At 48.8% G+C, this 19824-nt stretch overlaps 2 protein-coding genes and 1 pseudogene across 2 annotated transcripts in view; 2 read left to right on the forward strand and 1 right to left on the reverse strand.

The window, feature by feature from the left end:
- The window catches only part of PARL (presenilin associated rhomboid like), a 231691-nt gene that overhangs the window by 50564 nt on the left and 161303 nt on the right, over positions 1 to 19824 (reverse strand). Inside the window, exon 2 of the mRNA XM_050780194.1 lies at positions 3451 to 3618. Within this exon, the coding sequence (XP_050636151.1) occupies positions 3451 to 3575 (125 nt within the window). The 5' untranslated portion in view covers positions 3576 to 3618. The remainder of the gene's footprint in view (positions 1 to 3450; positions 3619 to 19824) is intronic.
- Positions 5562 to 6435, forward strand: LOC126948421 (40S ribosomal protein SA-like; annotated as a pseudogene).
- Positions 17825 to 19824, forward strand: part of ABCF3 (ATP binding cassette subfamily F member 3) — a 291373-nt gene continuing 289373 nt past the window's right edge. Inside the window, exon 1 of the mRNA XM_050780186.1 lies at positions 17825 to 17828. The gene's annotated coding sequence lies outside the window, so the exon portion shown is untranslated. The remainder of the gene's footprint in view (positions 17829 to 19824) is intronic.

Genomic DNA, 19824 nt, shown 5'->3' on the forward strand with positions numbered 1-19824 from the left:
CCTAATGGTGAGTGATAACACAGTCTCATAAATGTTTTGGTTGTTTTGTTTTTTGGGTTTTTTGAGACAGGGCGCGATCTCAGCTCACTGCAACCTCCGTCTCCTGGGTTCAAGCGATTCTCCTGCCTCGGCCCCACCGAGTAGCTGGGATTACAGGCGCCTGCCACCATGCCTGGCTAATTTTTGTATTTTTAGTAGAGACGGGGTTTCACCATGTTGGCCGGGTTGGTCTAGCAGTCTTGACCTCAGGTGATTCATCCGCCTCAGCCTCCCAAAGTGCTGGGATTATAGGTGTGAGCCACCGTGCCCGGCCTGTGCATTTTTTTTAAGAGTGCAAGGGTAAAGACGATATAACTTAAATATACAGGTCAGCGCTAATGCTTATGTTACTTAAGATTTGTATGAACAAATTAAGTAGAAATGGCCTAATGTTTAAATGGAGACAAAATGTGTCTAAGCATACACAACTGATTAGATTCATTCTACTTAAAACAAAATAGAGCCCGAGGCATGGTAGTGCGTACCTGTAGTACTTGCTACGAGGGAGGCTGATGAGGGGGGATCCCTTGAACCCAGCAGTCTGGGGATGCAGTGAGCTATGATAGTGCCAATGCACTTCAGCCTAGGTGACAGAACTCACCTCTTAAAAATACAAAAGATATTGGGTGGGAGGTTGGATTCTACATAAACTCTGGCATACCGAAATTATTTTCTTGACCCCATCTTGAGTTAATAGATGATCAGTTAAAACAAAATACAACATACACGATTGACTAATATGTCAAGTATCTTACTTAAAGGTATTTTGAGGCTAGGCACGGTGACGGAAGCCTGTAATCCCAACACTTTGGGAGGCCAAGGCAGGCAGATCACTTGAGACCAGGAGTTCGAGACCAGCCTGGCCAACATAGCAAAACCCCATCTACAAAAAGCACAAAACTTAGCCAGGCATCATGGTGGTGCATGCCTGTAATCCCAGCTACTGAGGCAGGAGAATCGCTTGAACCTGGGAGGCAGAAGTTGCAGTGAGCTGAGATCGTGCCACTGCACTCCAGCCTGGGCAACAGAGCAAGAGTCTGCCTTTAAAAATTAAAAAAAAAAAAAAAAAAAAAAAAAAAATATATATATATATATATATATATATATACACACACACACACAGAGAGAGAGAGAAAGGGAGACACTATATCTCAATATAAACTTTCCATCCAAATGGCAAGCTTTTTAAAAATATAAAATGTTAAGTATTACAATTCAACTACTTTCTTCCTTTGGATAGTTTCATACAATTGGCAAATTAAGCAGGTTTCCACTTTCAAGCCTCAAACCTTGGTAACAGTAAAGTTTACAAAGAGCCCAAATGAGATTTTTTTTTCCCTTTCGTGTGAAAGGCCAGATAGAAGGTATTTTGGTCTTTGTGGACTACTGAAATCTGTCACATACTACTATTTTTGTTTTACAATCCTTTAAAAATATAAACCATTCTTGGCTGGTGGGCCGCCTTGGGCCTGCTGTAGTTTTCAGACCCTAGTATCTCCACCTAGAGTGCTTGTAAAATGCAAATTCCTGGCCCCACTTCCGGCCTATTATTAATACATCAAATGACATGGATTGGGTCATTCTTCTGCACGCTAATTTCAGAACCGTAAGAACTCAACATACAGCTAATAAAGGTTATATACAAGGTAACTGATACACTGTTAACTTTAAGAACTTATTTCCAGAGGCAAATGCTCTATTTCAGGCCTACACTCTCATGTATATTTTTTATGCAACCACGAAAATGTCATTTTCAAACTTTCTATACAAATAGCAAGCTTTTCAGGCATTAAATACTAATCTTCAACATTTCATGTGTTTCTTCTTCACTGTTTCAAATGGTCTTCGTGCTCAGTTTTTACTAGAGGCTCATTAGTTTTCCTTTGCTTCCCCTTCCTAAAACCAGCACGGTGATGTGCACATAAATCTTAAATGTTTCACACACTTCCTGTTGCTTCCTAATACACGTACAGTATTTATTTTAGATGGAGTCTCACTCTGTTGTTCAAGCTGGAGTGCAATGGCATGATCTCGGCTCACTGCAACCTCCACCTCCCGGGTTCAAGCCATTCTCCTGCCTCAGCCTCCAGAGTAGCTGGGATTACAGGCGCCCGCCACCATGCCCCGCTAGTTTCTTGTATTTTTAGTAGAGACAGGGTTTTGCAATGTTGGCCAGGCTAGTCTTGAACTCCTGACTTCAGGCGATCCATCTGCCTCAGCCTCCCAAAGTGCTAGGAATACAGGCGAGTGAGTCCACCACGCCCGGCCAATATTAATCGTTTCTTCCCCCCTTAAACTATGCAATCTGAAACGGGATTACCACCTCCACCTGTCCTCACTTTCCATCTCCCCAAGAGTTCAAGATTAGTGCCTGACAGATCCATGTTACAGTGTATGAAGATACAATGTATGTAAGGTTTTCACAAGTCCCTGATAAAACTCACCTTTAATGCTTGTGGGACATACAGGTTCTTCCACTCCACCCACCCCCTCCTGATTGTGATTTGATAGGACTGGGGTGAGGCCTGGGACATAAAAACACCATACAAACTCTCCAGGTGATCCTTGTCCGCCACATTAGAGCCTCGATTATTTATCATTGACTATCCCACGTGTTGATAAACAATGTTTCTTATTACCAGCAATCAGGTGGATTCGAGGCACCCATCTAACCAAGTCAGAAATTGGGAGGAGTGAAGTTTTGAACAAAAGAGGAGGAAAATTTTCAAAGCCAAATGCACACCAGATTCTTAAACAGGTGAGGAATTTCTCTCTTCTCTCTCAAATTAGACATGAATTACCGTGATGCAAAAATCAGCAATACTGATAGACCATACACTTCACACTTCTACTCGGAAGGTTCGGTAGTTTTCTTTCCGAATCAACCGGATACCAAATCTTCCACTGTCTCAATTCAACAGTAAAGCCTCTCCTACGACTTTGCCAGACACAAAGTGATACCCTCCCTCAGACTTCGTCCTCCCTCAGCTCACTACAAGCTAAAGGCGGCGACTGGTTGTAATGGAACATAACCCTTAAAATTAGATGGAAAAAGAATAAAAACTGCCATTCTACCAGCTGTACTAACTGCTTCACTTAGAAACTGGCTCAACAGTTTTCTCTCGGGATTATGAAGTGTGGCACGCATGAACCTTCAGCTTAGTTCCCCTTCCAGTCACGTCCTTCCCAATGGGAAAGGAGAAAGCGCAGGCTCGTGGAGGGCTAGGCTAGGATGGGCAAGGGGAGCGAGAAGCGAGGACTGGACGGAGGCGAGAGAGGAGAGAGAAGGGGCAAGTAAGGTGAAGGGGGTGAGCTGGGGGCAGCACAAGAGACCCAGACGGCCTCCGCCCCCTGAGGATACACTGCCAGAGCTCAGGGACCAAGAAGCGAAACCAGAGCAGCTGCCATTACCTGCGTCCGAGCAGCCGCTGCGGGGCTAGGGCCGCAGTGAGCTCCTCGCAGCTGCGGCCGTCCACCAACACAGCCCATGCCTGGCCACAGCCCCAGCCTCTCTGCGCCCAGCCTCGCCACGCCATCTTCCCAACCTCTGCCCCACCATGGCCTGACCTTACCCACCCCAGCTGCGCAACTACTTCCGGGGCGAAGGAAACACCATAGAGCGCGAGGAGCAGTCTAGAGCGTCCCCGCGCGGCTGAGAGGCCGCCGAACCTGCCACGGTGCCGGGACGAGTGGCTGGCGCACTTCTCCACCACCGCTTCCCCTCCCACCGCTCAGTCGGCTCCCGGAGCGACCTGCGAGAGTGGCCCGGACTCCCCGCATTTGCAGATGAGGAGGATGAGGCCAGAGCGAAGAGGGACAACTGACATTTTTTTTGAGTAACGGCACATACCAGGCGCTTTCCCTAAGATCGCAATTAATTGTCACAGCACTGCTAGAGGTAGATGTCATCACTGTTTCACTTTGCCTCAGGTCAGAGGGGACAGGACTTGGCCAGAGTTGCAGGGATGGTTCCTAGAGGAACCAACGTCGCAAGCCAAGTTTTCTTAAATTACTACTTTTTTTTCTGTATTTCTAACCACTTCGTGTTATTCTGTATGCCTTTAACAAAGTCCAAGCCTATTGGGTGGGATGGCTCACCCCTGTAATCCCAGCACTTTGGAAGGCCGAGGCCGTCGGATCACCTGAGGTCAGGAGTTCGATACCAGCCCGGCCAACATGGTGAAACCCCGTCTCTACTAAAAATACAAAAATTAGCCAGACATGGTGGCATGTGCCTGTAATCCCAGCTACTCAGTTGGCCGAGGCAGGAGAATTGCTTGAACCTGGGAGGCGGAGGTTGCAGTGAGCTGAGATTGTTGTGCCAGCCTGGGCAACATAGTGAGACCCTGTCTCATAAATAAATAAATAAACACAAAATCCAAGCCTGAAATGAAAAGCAGGCTTTCACTTTTTCATAATCCATCCCTAACCTACCTGTCAGTCAGCTTGATTCCCTGCCACTCCATTCCCTCCAACCCTAGCTGCAGTACTGTCATTGGCCATTACTCAAAGGCAGCATCCGAGTTCCCACTGCTGAGCATTCACGCTACCGTTCTCACCACTTGAAATACCTAACCGACTTGTCCTTCAGGTCAGCCTCAAGTGTCACCTCTTCCAGGAGGCCTTTCCCAGACTTCCACTCCGATTTAGATTCCCTTCTTTTGTACTCACATACCGCTTTATGCATATCTCTGCAATGGCACTTCCTTCATTCCATAAGCACTTATTAAGCGCTTACAGTGTGTCAGGTGATGTGTTAAACCTGGAGATACAATTGTGAAGACACTATATCTGACCTCACAAACATCCTAGTGTATTGGGGGAGAAGGCTCTGTAGGAGTCTTGAGAGAGGGAATATAGCCCAGTTGAAGGAAGGGGCATGGGAGGCTCAGGCTCAGGGAGAAGGCTTCCCAGAGAAACTGAGAGAGGTCACCAAGAGAAGAGGATTGAAGTGTTCCTCAGAGATAATTGCATTTGTGATGTCTCCCAGCACATGACTTGTTTAAAAAACTAAAATAAATTCACGCCTTTTCCACACAACGCAGAGAGGGGCCCATTCGGCATTGTTCTAGATTCCCGTTGTAACTTAAAGGGAAACTTTCACAATATCTGGAGCTTTTGATGTCCTGCAAATGAAGGAGGAGGATGTCCTTAAGTTCCTTGCAGCAGGAACCCACTTAGGTGGTACCAAGCTTGACTTCAAATGGAGTAGTACATCTGTAAGAAGAAAAGTGATGGCCAGGCGCGGTGGCTCACGCCTGTAATCCCAGCACTTTGGGAGGCCAAGGCGGGCGGATCACAAGGTCAGGAGATCCAGACCATCCTGGCTAACACGATGAAACCCCGTCTCTACTAAAAATACAAAAATTAGCCGGGCGTGGTGGCGGGTGCCTGTAGTCCCAGCTACTCGGAAGGCTGAGGCGGGAGAATGGCGTGAATCCGGGAGGCGGAGCTTGCAGTGAGCCAAGATCACGCCACTGCACTCCAGCCTGGGCAAGAGAGCGAGACTCCGTCTCAAAAAAAAAAAAAAAAAGAAGAAGAAAAGTAATGGCGTCTACATTCTACATCTGAAGAGGACCTGGGAGAAGCTTCTGCTGGCAGCTCATGCCATTGCTGCCTTTAAAAACCCTGCTGATGTCAGTGTCATGTCCTGTAAGAATACTGGCCAGAGGGCTGGGCTGAAGTTTGCTGCTGCCACTGGAGCCACTCCAATTGCTGGCCACTTCACTCCTAGAACCTTTGCTAACCAGATCTAGGCAGCCTGCAGGGGGAGTCAGCTTCTAGTGGTTGCTGATCCCTGGGCTGACCACCAGCCTCTCGCAGAGACGTTTTATATTAACCTACCTACCATTGCTCTATGTCACACTGGTTTTCCTCTGTGCGATGTGGACATTGCCATCACCTGCAACAACAAGGGAGCTCCCTCAGTGGGTCTGAGGTGGTGGATGCTGGCCCTGGAAGTTATGCGCGTGTGTGGCACCATTTCCCTCGAACACCCATGGGAGGTGGGAGAAGCCTGATCTCTACTTCTACAGAGATCCTGAAGAGATTGGAAAAGAGCAGGCTGCTGCTGAAAAGACTGTAACCAAGAAGGAATTTTAGGGCGAATGGACAGCTCCAGCTCCTGAGTTCACTGCTACTCAGCCTGAGGTTGGAGACTGGTCCGATGGCATGCAGGTGCCCTCTGTGCCTACTCCTCAGGTCCCTACTGAAGACTGGAGTGTTCAGCCTGCCACGGGAGACTGGTCTGCAGCTCCCACAGCTCAGGCCACTGAATGGGTAGAAACAACTACTTAATGGTCTTCAACTGTTCCTGCACGGGTTCTTAAGCAACATGGAAATAACATTGATGGAAAATACACATCAGTTTCTAAAAAATAAATTTACTTTGGTTATATCAGAGGTGTTAAGTCTGGGATTTGATTTTACCCTATATGCAAGCTAAAAGATTGGATGTTGGCAAAAGACAGGAGACTCCTGGGTCAGAAACAAAACACTTTATATTACCACTGCATGTTCTCCAAGTCCCATGGTGGCAATGCCATGAGCCAGATGGGTGCTAAACATGCAGTGGATTTGCATCTCAACTGAAGAACAGTGAGCCTGGAGGACCTACTGTTTAATAGTAAGTTTTTATAGTAAACAAGTCAACAATCTTGGAAGGTAGAGATGTTTTCCTCAAGAGCAAAGGGCAGCTGACTTATGACCTTAGAAGAAAGATAGTATCACCCTAGAGAGTGCAGGCTTGTGTGCTGCCCATCGTAAAAGGTTCTGATTCCATGGCACGGCGTGGGGGCTCACGCCTGCAATCCCAGCACTTCAGGAGGCCGAGGTGGGCGGATCACTTGATGCCAGGGATTCAACACCAGCCTGGCCAACATGGTAAAACCCTGTCTCTACTAAAAATAGAAAAATTAGCCGGGCGTGGTGGCACACGTCTGTAATCCCAGCTACTCGGGAGGCTGAGACATGAGAATTGCTTGAAACTGGGAGGCGGACGTTGCAGTGAGCCAAGACTGTTGCCACTGCACTCCAGCCTGGGGGACACAGCGAGACTTTGTTTCAAAAATAATAATAAAATAAATAAAAGATTCTGATTCAGCCAGGCACGGTGGCTCTAGCACTTTGGGAGACTGAGGTGGGTGGATCACCTGAGGTCAGGAGTTCAAGACCAGCCTGGCCAACATGGTAAAACCCTGTCTCTGCTAAAAATACAAAAATTAGCTGGGTGTGGTGGTGCATGCCTGTAATCCCAGGTACCCGGGAGGTCGAGGCAGGAGAATCGCTGGAACCATGGAGGCGAAGTCTGCAGTGAGCTGAGATCACGCTATTATACTCCAGCCTAGGCAACAGAGCAAGACTCTGTCTCAAAATAAATAAATAGAAGATTCTACTTCAGTTCAGCATTCCTCTCCTATAATGCAACCCACTGAGTGTGCAGGTACAGTCCAGACCTCTTCATGTTGCTCCATGGGAATTGGGACTCAAGGAACCAGCATAAAAATTCTAATAGTCAGTCTGGCTAATGCTATTGCTGTGGGTAATAAATTGTCCTTCATTTCTGACCCAGGAGTCTTGTGCCAGCACCCATAAAACTAGACCAGGTTAACTTGTTAGTTTTCAAGTAGGGTAAAATATTAGACCCTTCACGGTTCTCTATAGGGATCTGTGAATTGACCATTTCAGAGGGTGAGAGCTTCTCTTAGGGGCTGACAAGAACTTGGGTATGGCCATAGGGCTGATGGCGGAAGAGGAATGAGCTGAAAATCACTAAAGATGAGGGAGCCCAGAAACGGAGAGGTCCTGGATGTCGACTGCGTTGCTCACATGAACTTGGGGTCTTCAGGGTGATGGCAGGACTTGGAATGAAATCCTAACATTTCAGTGAAGAAGAGGATGACTAGAAGGTGATGAATAGTGCTGAAGAGGCGCTGGAGATAAAGGAGACAGTTGCAGCAGAGGAGACATTTGTGCTCAAGGTGGTCTTTGGGCAAGTAACCTGGAAGAATTATGAGGGCATGACGAGGATGCTCACCTCCGGAACCCAAGGGGCCCGAGGCTGGGGTGTGCTGAATATCCTCTGTTTGCCCCTCCAGCTCACTCTCACATGCTGTTCCAGGCTGCTGGAGGCTGACCTGTTTTTTTTTTTTTTTTTTTTTTTTTTAAGATGCTCTCTCGTCCAGGCTGGAGCGCAGTGGTGCGATCTCTGCTCACTGCAACCTCTGTCTCCCAGGTTCAAGTGATTATCCTGCCCCAGCCTCCCCAGTAGCTGGGATTACGGGCACCCGCTACCACGCCTGGCTAATTTTTGTATTTTTTTTTTTTTTAAGACAGAGTTTCACTGTGTCGCCAGGCTGGAGTTCAGTGGCATGATCTCGGCTCACTGCAACCTCTGCTTCTCAGGTTCAAGCGCTTCTCCTGCCTCAGCCTTCTGAGTATCTGGGATTACAGGCACAAGCAACCACGCTTAGCTAATTTTTGTATTTTTAGTAGAGATGGGGTTTCACCATGTTGGCCAGGATGGTCTCAATCTCTTGACCTCGTGATCCGCCCACCTCGGCCTCCCAAAACGGGATTACAGGCGTGAGCCACCGCGCCCGGCCTAATTTTTGTATTTTTGGTAGAGACAGGGTTTCACCATATTGGTCAGGCTGGTCTTGAACTCTGGACCTCAGGTGATCCACTCACCTCGGCCTCCCAAAGTGCTGGGATTACAGTTATGAGCCACTGCTCCTGGCCGCATTATTATATTTAATGTTAATATCAATCAAATGAGTTAGCATTATTATCTCCACTTTGCAGATGAGGGAACTGAGGCTTACTGATATTTTGACACTTTCTAACTAATTCACTGGCGAGCTCCTGATTTTCATTCCTATCAATTCAGGCTGGCCCGGTGGCTCACACCTGTGATCCCAGCACTTTGGGAGGCCAAGGTGGCAGATCACGTGAGGTCAGGAGTTTGAAACCAGCCTGGCCAACCTGGTAAAACCCTGTCTTTACTAAAAATACAAAAATTAACCAGGGGTGGTGCGCGCCTATAATCCCAGCTACCTAGGAGCCTGAGGCAGGAGAATCGCTTGAACCCGGGAGGCTGGGGTTGCAGTGAGCCAAGATCACTGAACTCTAGCCTGGGCGACAGAGTGAGACTCCATCTCAAAAATTAATTAATTTGGCCAGGCACAGTGGCTCACGTCTGTAATCCCAGCACTTTGGGAGGCCGAGGCAAGTGGATCACGAGGTCAGGAGATCGAGACCGTCCTGGCTAACACAGTGAAACCCCGTCTCTACTAAAAATACAAAAAGAAATTAGACAGGCATGGTGGCACGCGCACCTGTAGTCCCAGCTACTGGGGAGGCTGAGGCAGGAGAATGGCGTGAACCCGGGAGGTGGAGCTTGCAGTGAGCTGAGATCGTGCCACTGCACTCTAGCCTGGGCAACAGAACAAGACTCTGTCTCAAAAAAAAAAAAAATTAATTAATTAATTCAGATAATTATATCTACCTTGTCACTTTGGTATTTAAATAACTTCATCTATGTTAGGTGCCCAGTGCACTTCCTGGCACACGGTTGGCAATCCACACATGGCAGCTATGGTCATATCATCATGAGGATATGGAAGCTGAAAGGGAAGCCTATCCACGGGGGGAGGGCTCCCTGCAGCGTCATCATCTTAGAGCTAAAAACAAAGGTGCGAGTGCTTTTGGATGCTGTCTAGGGGAAGGAGAGCCCTGCCAACATAAACAGATCACTCATCACCCGCCAGGCCCTGTGCTGGGCATTGTCACTCCCAACAATCCTAAAGGAAGCCTCCATTTGTCATATGAGGAAACCGAAGCACACAAGGACTGGGTTATTGAGAGCACAACTGGGATTTCAACCAAGGCCAAAGCCCAAGTTAGGGAAAGCTTCCTGGAGGAGTTGGCCTTTGAATGGAATAGCATGCAGAGGGCTGGAGAGGATCAAAGATGGGAGGCTGGATGGTGGAGGGGGTGGGTGTTAGAAGGGGCTGCAAGCTCCAGACAGGGGCTCTAACAGAGAGAGGGTTAGGAAAGTGAGGCAGGAAGCAGGTGAATTAGAGCCCAACTTTGTTTTCTCCGCCTCAGAGCCTGCCTGGATCACAGACAGCTGCCAGCTCAGGGTGGGACCTTCCCAGGCCTGAGAACCCCAAGCTGTCTCCTGTTGTCTGGGACCCCACTTGCCTGGTGCTTCCCAGTCTGGACTCCCGAGGTCCTGGATATGGCACCACACAGAAAATAGGGTATCTATGAGAAAGCTCCAGGATGTCACAAAGCCTAGAGGAACATCTGAAGAAAGGCCAGAGGCAAATTCATACATCATGGTTTCTGTTTTTTGTTTTGTTTTGTTTTTTTGAGACAAGGTCTCACTCTGTCAGCCAGGCTGGAGTGCAGTGGCGCGATCTCTGCTCACTGCAACCTCCGCCTCCTGGGTTCAAGTGATTCTCCTGCCTCAGGCACCCAAGTAGCTGGGACTATGGTGTGCACCACCACACCTGGCTAATTTTTGTATTTTTAGTAGAGATGGGGTTTAACCATGTTGCCCAGGCTGGTCTTGAACTCCTGGCCTCAAGTGATCCACTCACCTCAGCCTCCCAAAGTGCTGGGATTACAAGTGCAAGCCATTGAGCCTGGCCAATACGTCATGTTTTCTTATTTCTGGCTAGACTCCTTTCAGGCTGGTGTAGCAGTAGTGATTGATCTCCTACTAATTAGAAACACTGGTCCATTCATATGTACATCCTTTAAATAACACGAAAGAGAGCGGTAAGGCAATTCCTTTTTTTTTTTTTTTTTTTTTTTTTTTTTGAGATGGAGTCTCACTCTGTCTCCCAGGCTGGAGTGCAGTGGCACAATCTCTGCTCATTACAACCTCCGCCTCCCAGGTTCAAGCAATCCTCCTGCCTCAGCCTCCTGAGTAACTGGGATTACAGGCACACGCCACTACACCTGGCTAACTTTTTTGTATTTTTAGTAGACAGGGCTTTACCGTGTTTGCCAGGCTGGTCTTGAACTCCTGACCTCGGGTGATCTGCCCGCCTTGGCCTCTCAAAGTGCTAGGATTACTGGTGTGAGCCACCGTGTCCAGCCCGAGGCATTTCCTTTTTAAAGCTCAGATTTGTTGAGGCATGGTTTATATGCAATAACACTCTTTTAAGTGTACAGTTGTATGAGTTTTGACAAACACATACAGTTGTGTAACCATCACCACAATCAAGATACAGAACATTTCTATTACCCCAGAAAGTTCCCTCATGTCTTTTTACAGTCAAACCGTAACCCTACTCCTGAATCCTGGCAGCCACTTATCTACCAAATATTTTCTGTCCCTATAGGTTTGCCTTTTAAAGAATATCACAGAAATTGAATCATATAATATGCATTTGTGTGAACATATATTTTCATTTCTTTTGGGTAATACCTAGGAGTGGGACTGCTGGGTTGTGTGGTGTAATGTTTAATTTTACAAGAAATTGCCAAACTGTTTTCCAATGTAGTTGTACCATTTTACATTTCCATCTGCAGGGTACAAGAATTCCATTTGCTTCACATCTTTTCCAGTACTTGGGATTGTCAGGGTTTCCTTTTTAGCAATTCTAATAGGTATGTAATGGTATTTCATTTTATTTTAGTTTGCATTTCCTTAATGCAAGTCAGTCTTTTTTTTTTTTTCCTGAGACGGAGTCTCACTCTGTCCCTGAGGCTGGAGTGTAGTGGTGCAATCTCCGCTCACTGCAACCTCTGCCTCCTGGAACTCACAAGCCATTTTTTTTTTTTTTTTTTTTTTGAGACAGAATTTCGCTCTTGGCACCCAGGCTGGAGTGCAATGGTGCGATCTTGGCTCACTGCAACCTCCACCTTCTGGGTTCAAGCGATTCTCCTGCCTCAGCCTCCCGAGTAGCTGGGATTACAGGCGCCCACCACCATGCCCGGCTAATTTTTGTATTTTTAGTAGAGATGGGGTTTCCCCATGTTTGCCAGGCTGGTCTTGAACCCCTGACCTCAAGTGATCGACCTGCCTTGGCCTCCCAAAGTGCTGGGATTACAGGCGTGAGCCACTATGCCCAGCCACATGTCATTCTTTTTTAATAAACAAAGCTTGTCTGGAGACACAATGATTCAAAATTTAGGGACCCTTGTGTGGAAACTAAAGTGGGTCTTTGGTGAAGAATTTACTGGGAACAGTTATATGGTCTGCTGGCTTTGCTGGATTGAGATGGTGAGATCTTTCTCTGCCATAGGTCTGCAGAGAACTGCAGTTCTTCCTTCTGGTCAGCAGAGGGCAGGAGAGGGCAGAAAATAAGCTGCCCCCGCTTCACTTTTTTTTTTGGCTTACCTGTCCCCAGCATCAAGTATTTGCATTTGCGTGCATTATTATATTTATAATTTTGCTCGAAAGTTTGCCTTTTCCTCTGAACCTAGTTAGCTGCTGCCTTGTGGGGCTTGATTTCCCAAAATTAACTTTGTGGACTGATTTAATGCCAAACTTAACCAATCTTATAAAATCTTTCCCTGCCAAAGCATAACTAACCTAATCTAAGGACTGAACTACCCAAACTGCGCTACCTCTGTAGAATCCTTGCTAAGTCTACTCTCCAGTGTCACCCCACAGAGCTTGTGTTAGGGGTAACCGTGAGCAGCTGAGCTGCATGAACCCCTGGTCCTCCTCTTCTCTAACTTTGAGAAACCAAGACACTGAGGAAGGACTTCATGGGGGACAGGCCTCCAGAACCCCCGTGGCTACAGGCCATCCTCCCTAGGACCAGGGCTGGGGCTGTTCAGGCGGGGCACTGCACAGATCTCCTGGGGCTGAGGTTGCAAAGTGCCCCCAAAGATGTACTCCAGCTTGAGCCCCGGGCTCCCTTCTGGCAGTTGGAACCGAAAGGTCCTAAGGAGGGTGGCAAACATCAGGAAGAGCTCCATTCGAGCCAGCTGGTCCCCTGGGCACACACAATGCCCTGGAAACAGAGAGAAAAGTCAGAGGTGGCAGCTGTCTCTGTGTCTGTCCCACCATAGCCCCACCCACTACCCAGGATCCAGCTCTGTGCCTAGTACCTGCAGAGAATGGCAGGAAGGCCTCATTGGCCACAAAGTTTCCATCCTTGTCCAAGAAGTGGCCAGGGTTGAACTGTGGAGGGGTCTCCCAGCACTCAGGGTCGTAGAGCACAGAGCCTCTACATAAGGGTAAGATGATGGTGCCCTACAGAGAGATGCTGGTGTGGATCAGGGAGCCTCAGATGGTGCCCAGTACCCAGCCCTGACACTGAGCCACAGTGAGCTTGGAGAATACCCACTGTGCTGGTGGGAGTAGTCCAGGGGCCTCGAGGAGACTCAGCAGCCGGCCCTCAGGCTGCCCTTCCTCCAGGCTTACATCAGTGCAGGAGCCAAGCAGGACACCCTCCTGGCTAAGGACTGCCCAGCTTTGTCCTGAAGACTCCCAGCCACGTCTGGGGACATGAAGCGGTTGCCTCCTACAGAGAAGGCCAGCAGCTGGTGGCATGTCTGGAAGGGGCCAAGGACAGCCCAGGACAACACACACCGGGGCAGGGGGTATGTGTGCGCGTGGGTGTTAGAGGAAGAGACAGAGTGAGGAGAAACGGAATGGCAAACAGGCAGAGAAAAAGGAACTGAGCAATGGAAAGACAGAGAGGAGACAGAAAGCTTCACTCTTTAGGATTGGGAAGAGAAAAACATGAACCGTAAGCCCAACTCTAACCCTCAACCTAACCCTAACCCTCACGTTCCCCCAAACCCAAACCAAATCTTTCCTCTCACCCTCATCCCAGCCCTCACTCTACTCAAAGGAGAAGTGAGTGATTAGAAAGAGAATCAGACCAAGCAGATGGGAGCAGGGTGACATCTGCTCTTTACCATGTGGGCTGACTGGAAACAACATAAGGAAGTCAAAGTGGAGCCAGGATGGGGTCGGTTATGGTCCCCGGCCCCAGGACACTCAGCTCTGGGATTCTGGGGAAGGCCTCATACCCCAGGGCTCATTTACCAAATACCACAAAATTAAACCAGCTACCCCTGTAGAGACCAGAGGGCTGACTACAGAATTCTTGATTTTGACCAAAAAAAGGCTTGGAATTAAAAAAAAAAAAAAGCTCAGTGAATTTAAAGCCTGCATTCCAAACAGAAGCCAATAAAGAATGCAGAAATTGAGCAGATGTTGGCCGGTCGCGGTGGCTCACGCCTGTAATCCCAGCACTTTGGGAGGCTGAGGGGGGTGGAACACTCAAGATCAGGAGTTGGAGACTAGCCTGGCCAATATGGTGAAACCCCATCTCTACTAAAGTTACAAAAATTAGCCAGGCATGGTGGTGCATGCCTGTAATCCCAGCTACTCAAGAGCCTGAGGCAGGAGAATCACTTGCTTGAACCCAAGAGGCAGAGGTTGCAGTGAGCCGAGATGGCGCCACTGCACTCCAGCCTGGGGGACAGAGCAAGACTCTGTCTCGAAAACAACAACAACAGCAACAACAACAACAACCCCCCCAAAAAAAAACCAGAATGCAGAAATTGTTTTCAGGGAGAATTGTTGTTTTTTGCTGCTGTTGCAGTACGGTGGGCTTAGGCAAGGTGCCTCGTCCTAGCCACGTGTACCAGTAGGGCACCCAGACTTGCTCACTCTGTGGCTTTAAGCAGAGGTGCTAGAGAGGCCTGTGTGCTTGCTGCTGCCTGAGTGAGCTATAGATTTCCCAATTCTAGTCATGGGAATTCCCCCATTTTCTCTGCCCGGGATTAAATAACCCTCTGCATTGCAGCAGTTTTTACTAATCACCTTCAGAAGAGGAGGCTCCTAGCAAGATGCTCTTTTCCCTCCAGAATTATTTGTGTCCTTTTCTGGGTGATGTTCTGGCCTCCTCGCAAAGTGACTGACTGATCTTAGCTCATGGACCAGGTTCAGAGCACAGCCTCTCCAGTAGGCAAAAAGGATAGTCCCCCCCACCACCAACCACCCTCCACTTCCCCAGACTGTAAAACCATCTGCCTGCTGGGTACCTCCCGGGGTCTCTGTGCCAGCTTCTACCCAGTAAATGGCAGTTTGGAATTCACAATCAAATAGAATGTCTGAGAAGAGAGACAGGCTGGAAGTGCAACCATCGTATCAGGGACTATTGCTGTTGTCACGATCACTCAACTGATGAAATGGTTGGGAACAGTTTAAGAATATCTGTAACATTTAATGATCTCCTGTCAGGTTTTGATTCCACTTTCAGCAGACATCTCTCGCCCAAGCTGTAAAAGCTCAATATTGATTTCAGCTCATTAATGGGCCCCTGGAGCCTTTATCACAGAACAACTCCTAGAATCAAATTGGCAGGAATGAGCTCTTAATAAGGAAATTTCTAATCCCAAATGGCATAACACAGAGCGGAACCCTGGCCCCCTCTTTTTAACTTGACTTAAGTTGGCACAGCTTCTAGACAACCTGGGCCTGGTCCTCTTGCCAGGCCAGCAGCAGGATGACTTGGTGCCCTGGTCCTATCCACGTTCCCAGAGACCCTTGACAAACCTGTAAACTTGCTGGCCAATTTCTGCCGAGGATAGAGTGACAATGCAAAACACCTCCATTTAGCACATTGTTTCACTTTCCTAGAGTGGCATTTTCGTAGAAATACAGTAGGGCCTATGGTAGGAAAAGAAAACACTTTAGAGTCAGAGCAACATGTGTTTGAAACTCAGCTAAGTAAGTCATTTACTAGTTGTGTTTGGGCAGTTTCTTGAGCTCTCTACGGTGAAGTTTCTCTATCTATGGAAAAGAAACAGCAACAAAGCATTCGAAGGATAGGGCTGCTGTGAAGAAAAAAATGTGTGGAGGAGGGAACCTCAAGTCTGGGCAAATTAATAATAAGTTAATAATGGGGCCAGGCACAGTGGCTCATGCCTGTATTCCCAGCACTTTGGGAGGTGGAGGCAGGTGGATTACTTGAGGTCAGGAGTTCAAGACAAGCCTGGCCAATCTGGCGAAACCCCGTCTTTACTAAAAATAAATAAAAAATAATAACAAAAATTAGCCGGGTGGAGTGGCACGTGCCTGTAATACCAGCTACTTGGGAGGATAAGGTGGGAGAATTGCTTGAGCCCTGGAGGTGGAGGCTGCAGTGAGCTAAGATCACACCACTGTACTCCCGGGCAGTACTCAGGGCAGAGTCAAAGCTTTCCGAGGAACGTCTCAGGGCTCCCGCCACCACCTCTATGTACAGAGGCATCACCCTGCACCAGGGCACCAAGACGGGCCACTCTGTTTCGTTTTCATTAAAATGGCAACCTCACCACCTACACATGTTGCTATGTTACCCCAATGAGCCTTGACTCCCAGGATACACACATTTGTGTAATCCCCTCCCCTTGAGGATAGGATGGATTTAGTAACTCACTTCTAACAAATAGAAAATGGGCCAGATGCAGTGGCTTACGCCTGGAATCCTAGCACTCTGGAAGGTCAAGGTGGGAGGATCACTTGAGCCCAGGAATTTGAGAAGAACCTAGGAAACATGGTGAAACCCCATCTCTACCAAGAATTTAAAAATTAGCCCATTGTGGTGGCACGTGCCTGTAGTTCCAGCTACTCAGGAGGCTGAGGTGGAAGGATCACCCAAGCCAGGGAGGTCGAGGCTGCAGTGAGCCATTATTGTGTCACTTCACTCCAACCCAGGCAACAGAGGGAGACAGTGTCTCAAACAACAACAACAGCAACAAACCCAATCAATAGATGATGGCAAAAGCGGCCAGGCGCAGTGGCTCACACCCGTAATCCCAGCACTTTGGGAGGCTGAGGCAGGTCGATCACTTGAGGTCAGGAGTTCAAGACCAGCCTGGCCAACATGGCAAAAACCCATCTCTACTAAAATGTAAAAAAATTAGCCAGGCATGGTGGCACATACCTGTGATCCCAGCTATTCGGTAGGTTGAGGCAGGAGAATTGTTTAAGCCCGGGAAGCGTTGGTTGCAATGAGCTGAGATTGTACCACTGCACTCCAGCCTGGGGTGACAGAGCGAGATTCTGTCTCAAAAAAAAAAAAAAAAAAAAAAAGAAGGTTATGGCAAAAGCAATGGGATATCACATCTAAGATTAGGTTACAAAAAGACTGTTGCTTCCATTTTGGGTGCCCTCTTGGTTGCTGTCTCTGATGGGGGTCAGCTGCCATGTTTTGAGCTGTCCAATGCAGAGGCTCATGTGTCAAGGAACTGAAGGTCTCCAGCCAACAGTTCATGAGCAACTGGGTCCTGAAGACCTCTGTGTAAGTGAGCTTGAAGTGGAGCCTCCCTTAGGGGAGTCTTCAGGTGACACTGTAGCCCCAGCAACAACTTGATGGTAACTTCATGAGAGATCTTGAGTCAGAGGCATCCATCTGAGCCGCACCCATTTTCCCGACCCTCAGAAACTGTGACGTGATAAATGCTGTTGTTCTAAAGTCACTAAGTTTTGGGGTAATTTGTTACACCGTAAGATAGGTAAGTAACTCAACATCTGTCATCTAGGATCTGCATGGCTCCGTCAACAATACAGAGCACCATTGTATCAAATGACGCCGCGGGCACAAAGCTCTCAGCATGCAGCAAGCCTGGGCAAAGAGCAGGTGTCATCACGTTATTGTCCAGCTCGTGTCAAAAATCTGCGCGGAAACCTGTTTCAAGCTGGATCACCAGAGAGCTGTCATCTTCAACTGTGCTGGAGACCAACCTGGGCAACATGGTGAAACTGCATCTCTACAAAAAACAAAACAACAACAAAAACCATGAAAATTAGCCAGGCATGGGGGCTCATGCCTGTAGTCCTAGCTACTCGGGAGGGTGAGGTGGGAAGATTGATTGAGCCGGGAGGTGGAGGCTGTAGTGAGCCATGATCATGCCACTGCACTCCAGCCTGGGCGACAGAGCAAGACTCTGTCTCAAAAATAAATAAATATTGGCTGGACGTGGTGGCTCACGCCTGTAATCCCAGCACTTTGGGAGGCCGAGGCAGGCAGATCACTTGAGGTCAGGAGTTCTAGACAAGCCTGGCCAACATGATGAAACCCCATCTCTACTAAAAATACAAAAAAATTAGTTGCTTGTGGTGGCACGCACCTGTCATCCCAGCTACTCGGGAGGCTGAGGCAGGAGAGTCACTTGAACCCGGGAGATAGAGGTTGCAGTGAGCCGAGATCATGCTACTGCCCTCCAGCCTGGGCAACAGAGCAAGATGCTGTCTAAAAAAAAAAAAAGCATTGTTATGGAGGGGGGACTGTTGTCTCCATTTTACAGATGGAGAAACTGAGGCTGTAACAGGACAGGTACTTTTGCCCAAGGTCACGAAACTTGTGGCACCAGATTTGAATTCAGGTCATGGTCAGTTTGTCCTTGAGAGAAATCCAGTTACATTTTCCCCTTCACAGTTGTGATCTTGAGGTGGACATCAGCACAGGGCCTGGCACTTAGTAGGTGCTGAATCATTACTGAATGAGTAGAATAGTGTTGTCCATTGTACACTGGGTCTGAGAGGTGGAATGACTTGCCCAGCATTACACAGTAAGCAACAGGGTGGGAACTGAAGCCCCTCCTGTCTGACTCAAAGTCATGAACACTTCCTGTACCACAGCGGCGAGAGCAGGACCACCCCGGGGCCACAGAGCAAGGAGAGTGATGGGGGCAATGCCCACGGCCCAGGAGCCCCACGCATGAGGCGGTCAGCCAGGGCGTGACCAAGGGCCCCTCACCCTGGACAGCTCCGTGCTGGATCATGTAGACGAGTGCCCAGCGCTGGGTGGTGGCCGTGGTGTTGGTGCCTCCCAGAAACAGGTCGATCACCACCTGGACCAGGTTCTCCTCGTGGAATGTGGAGACAGGCTCATCCATGGCCTGGCGAGTGGGGGATGGGTGAGTGGGGGGTGCAGCTCCAGGTCTAAAGTTCTCTCCTGACAGAGCCCTGGGGTTTCCTTGAAGCCTGATCTGAGACCTGTGCGGCCAGAACTTGAGGTTCCAACCCCTCGAGAGGGCCTGACTCTCAGGACTGCACTGATGTTGATGGGGGGCTGCCCTGGCGTTCTGGCCCTGACATCAGCCAGGTCTTCTGCTTCCCACCCTACCCATGCCTGCAGAAGCCAGCCCTGCCCTGGGAAAAGGCAGGGAGGAAAACCCGGTTTTAACTCAAGCTTTCAGGGTGCTTTGGAAGTTTGTAGACAGAGCCAAAGATGAGAAACTGAGACCATGGTTTAGAAACGAGGTGCAGCCAAAAAAGATGGCCCCTCCTTTCCCGAGCAGCTGTTCCAGGCTCACCTTGGAGATCTGGGCCAGGGAGCAATTGATGAAGTCCTTGAGAGCCTCCGGTGCTTTGAGTTTGCGCCCGGTGATCTCCCGGCGGGTGAAGCTCCGCACGACCCCTTGGTACCTAAATATCTCCCGGTGGGGTCCTGGGAGGTGGCAGAGGGCCCGGGGAAACACGTCGTGCAGCTGTGGAGAGAGAGGCCCACCCAGGGCCTCCTCAGGAGCCAGCCCCTGAGTCGGGGGGGCTCCAAAGTGGGCTGGGGCCTTTGACTTGAGTAACCCAGGGCTGCCTCTCATCTGGAGACCCCCAAAATAATCTGGACAGAAATGAGAGCTGTGGTCAGAGCAGTTGTGCTTAGGGCTTCACTTGGATGTTGCAGGTCCAGAAAGCTGTATTTCTGAGGATATAACCAGCCTCTGATTCCTTGCCCATGCATTCATGCTGAACCACAACAAAGATTTGAAGCTCTGAATGTGTCAGCTACCAGGCAGAAGCCACGGTCTCCCTCCTGC

The sequence above is a fragment of the Macaca thibetana genome, chromosome 2 (assembly GCF_024542745.1).
Source record: "Macaca thibetana thibetana isolate TM-01 chromosome 2, ASM2454274v1, whole genome shotgun sequence".
Taxonomy (NCBI): Eukaryota; Metazoa; Chordata; class Mammalia; order Primates; family Cercopithecidae; genus Macaca; species Macaca thibetana.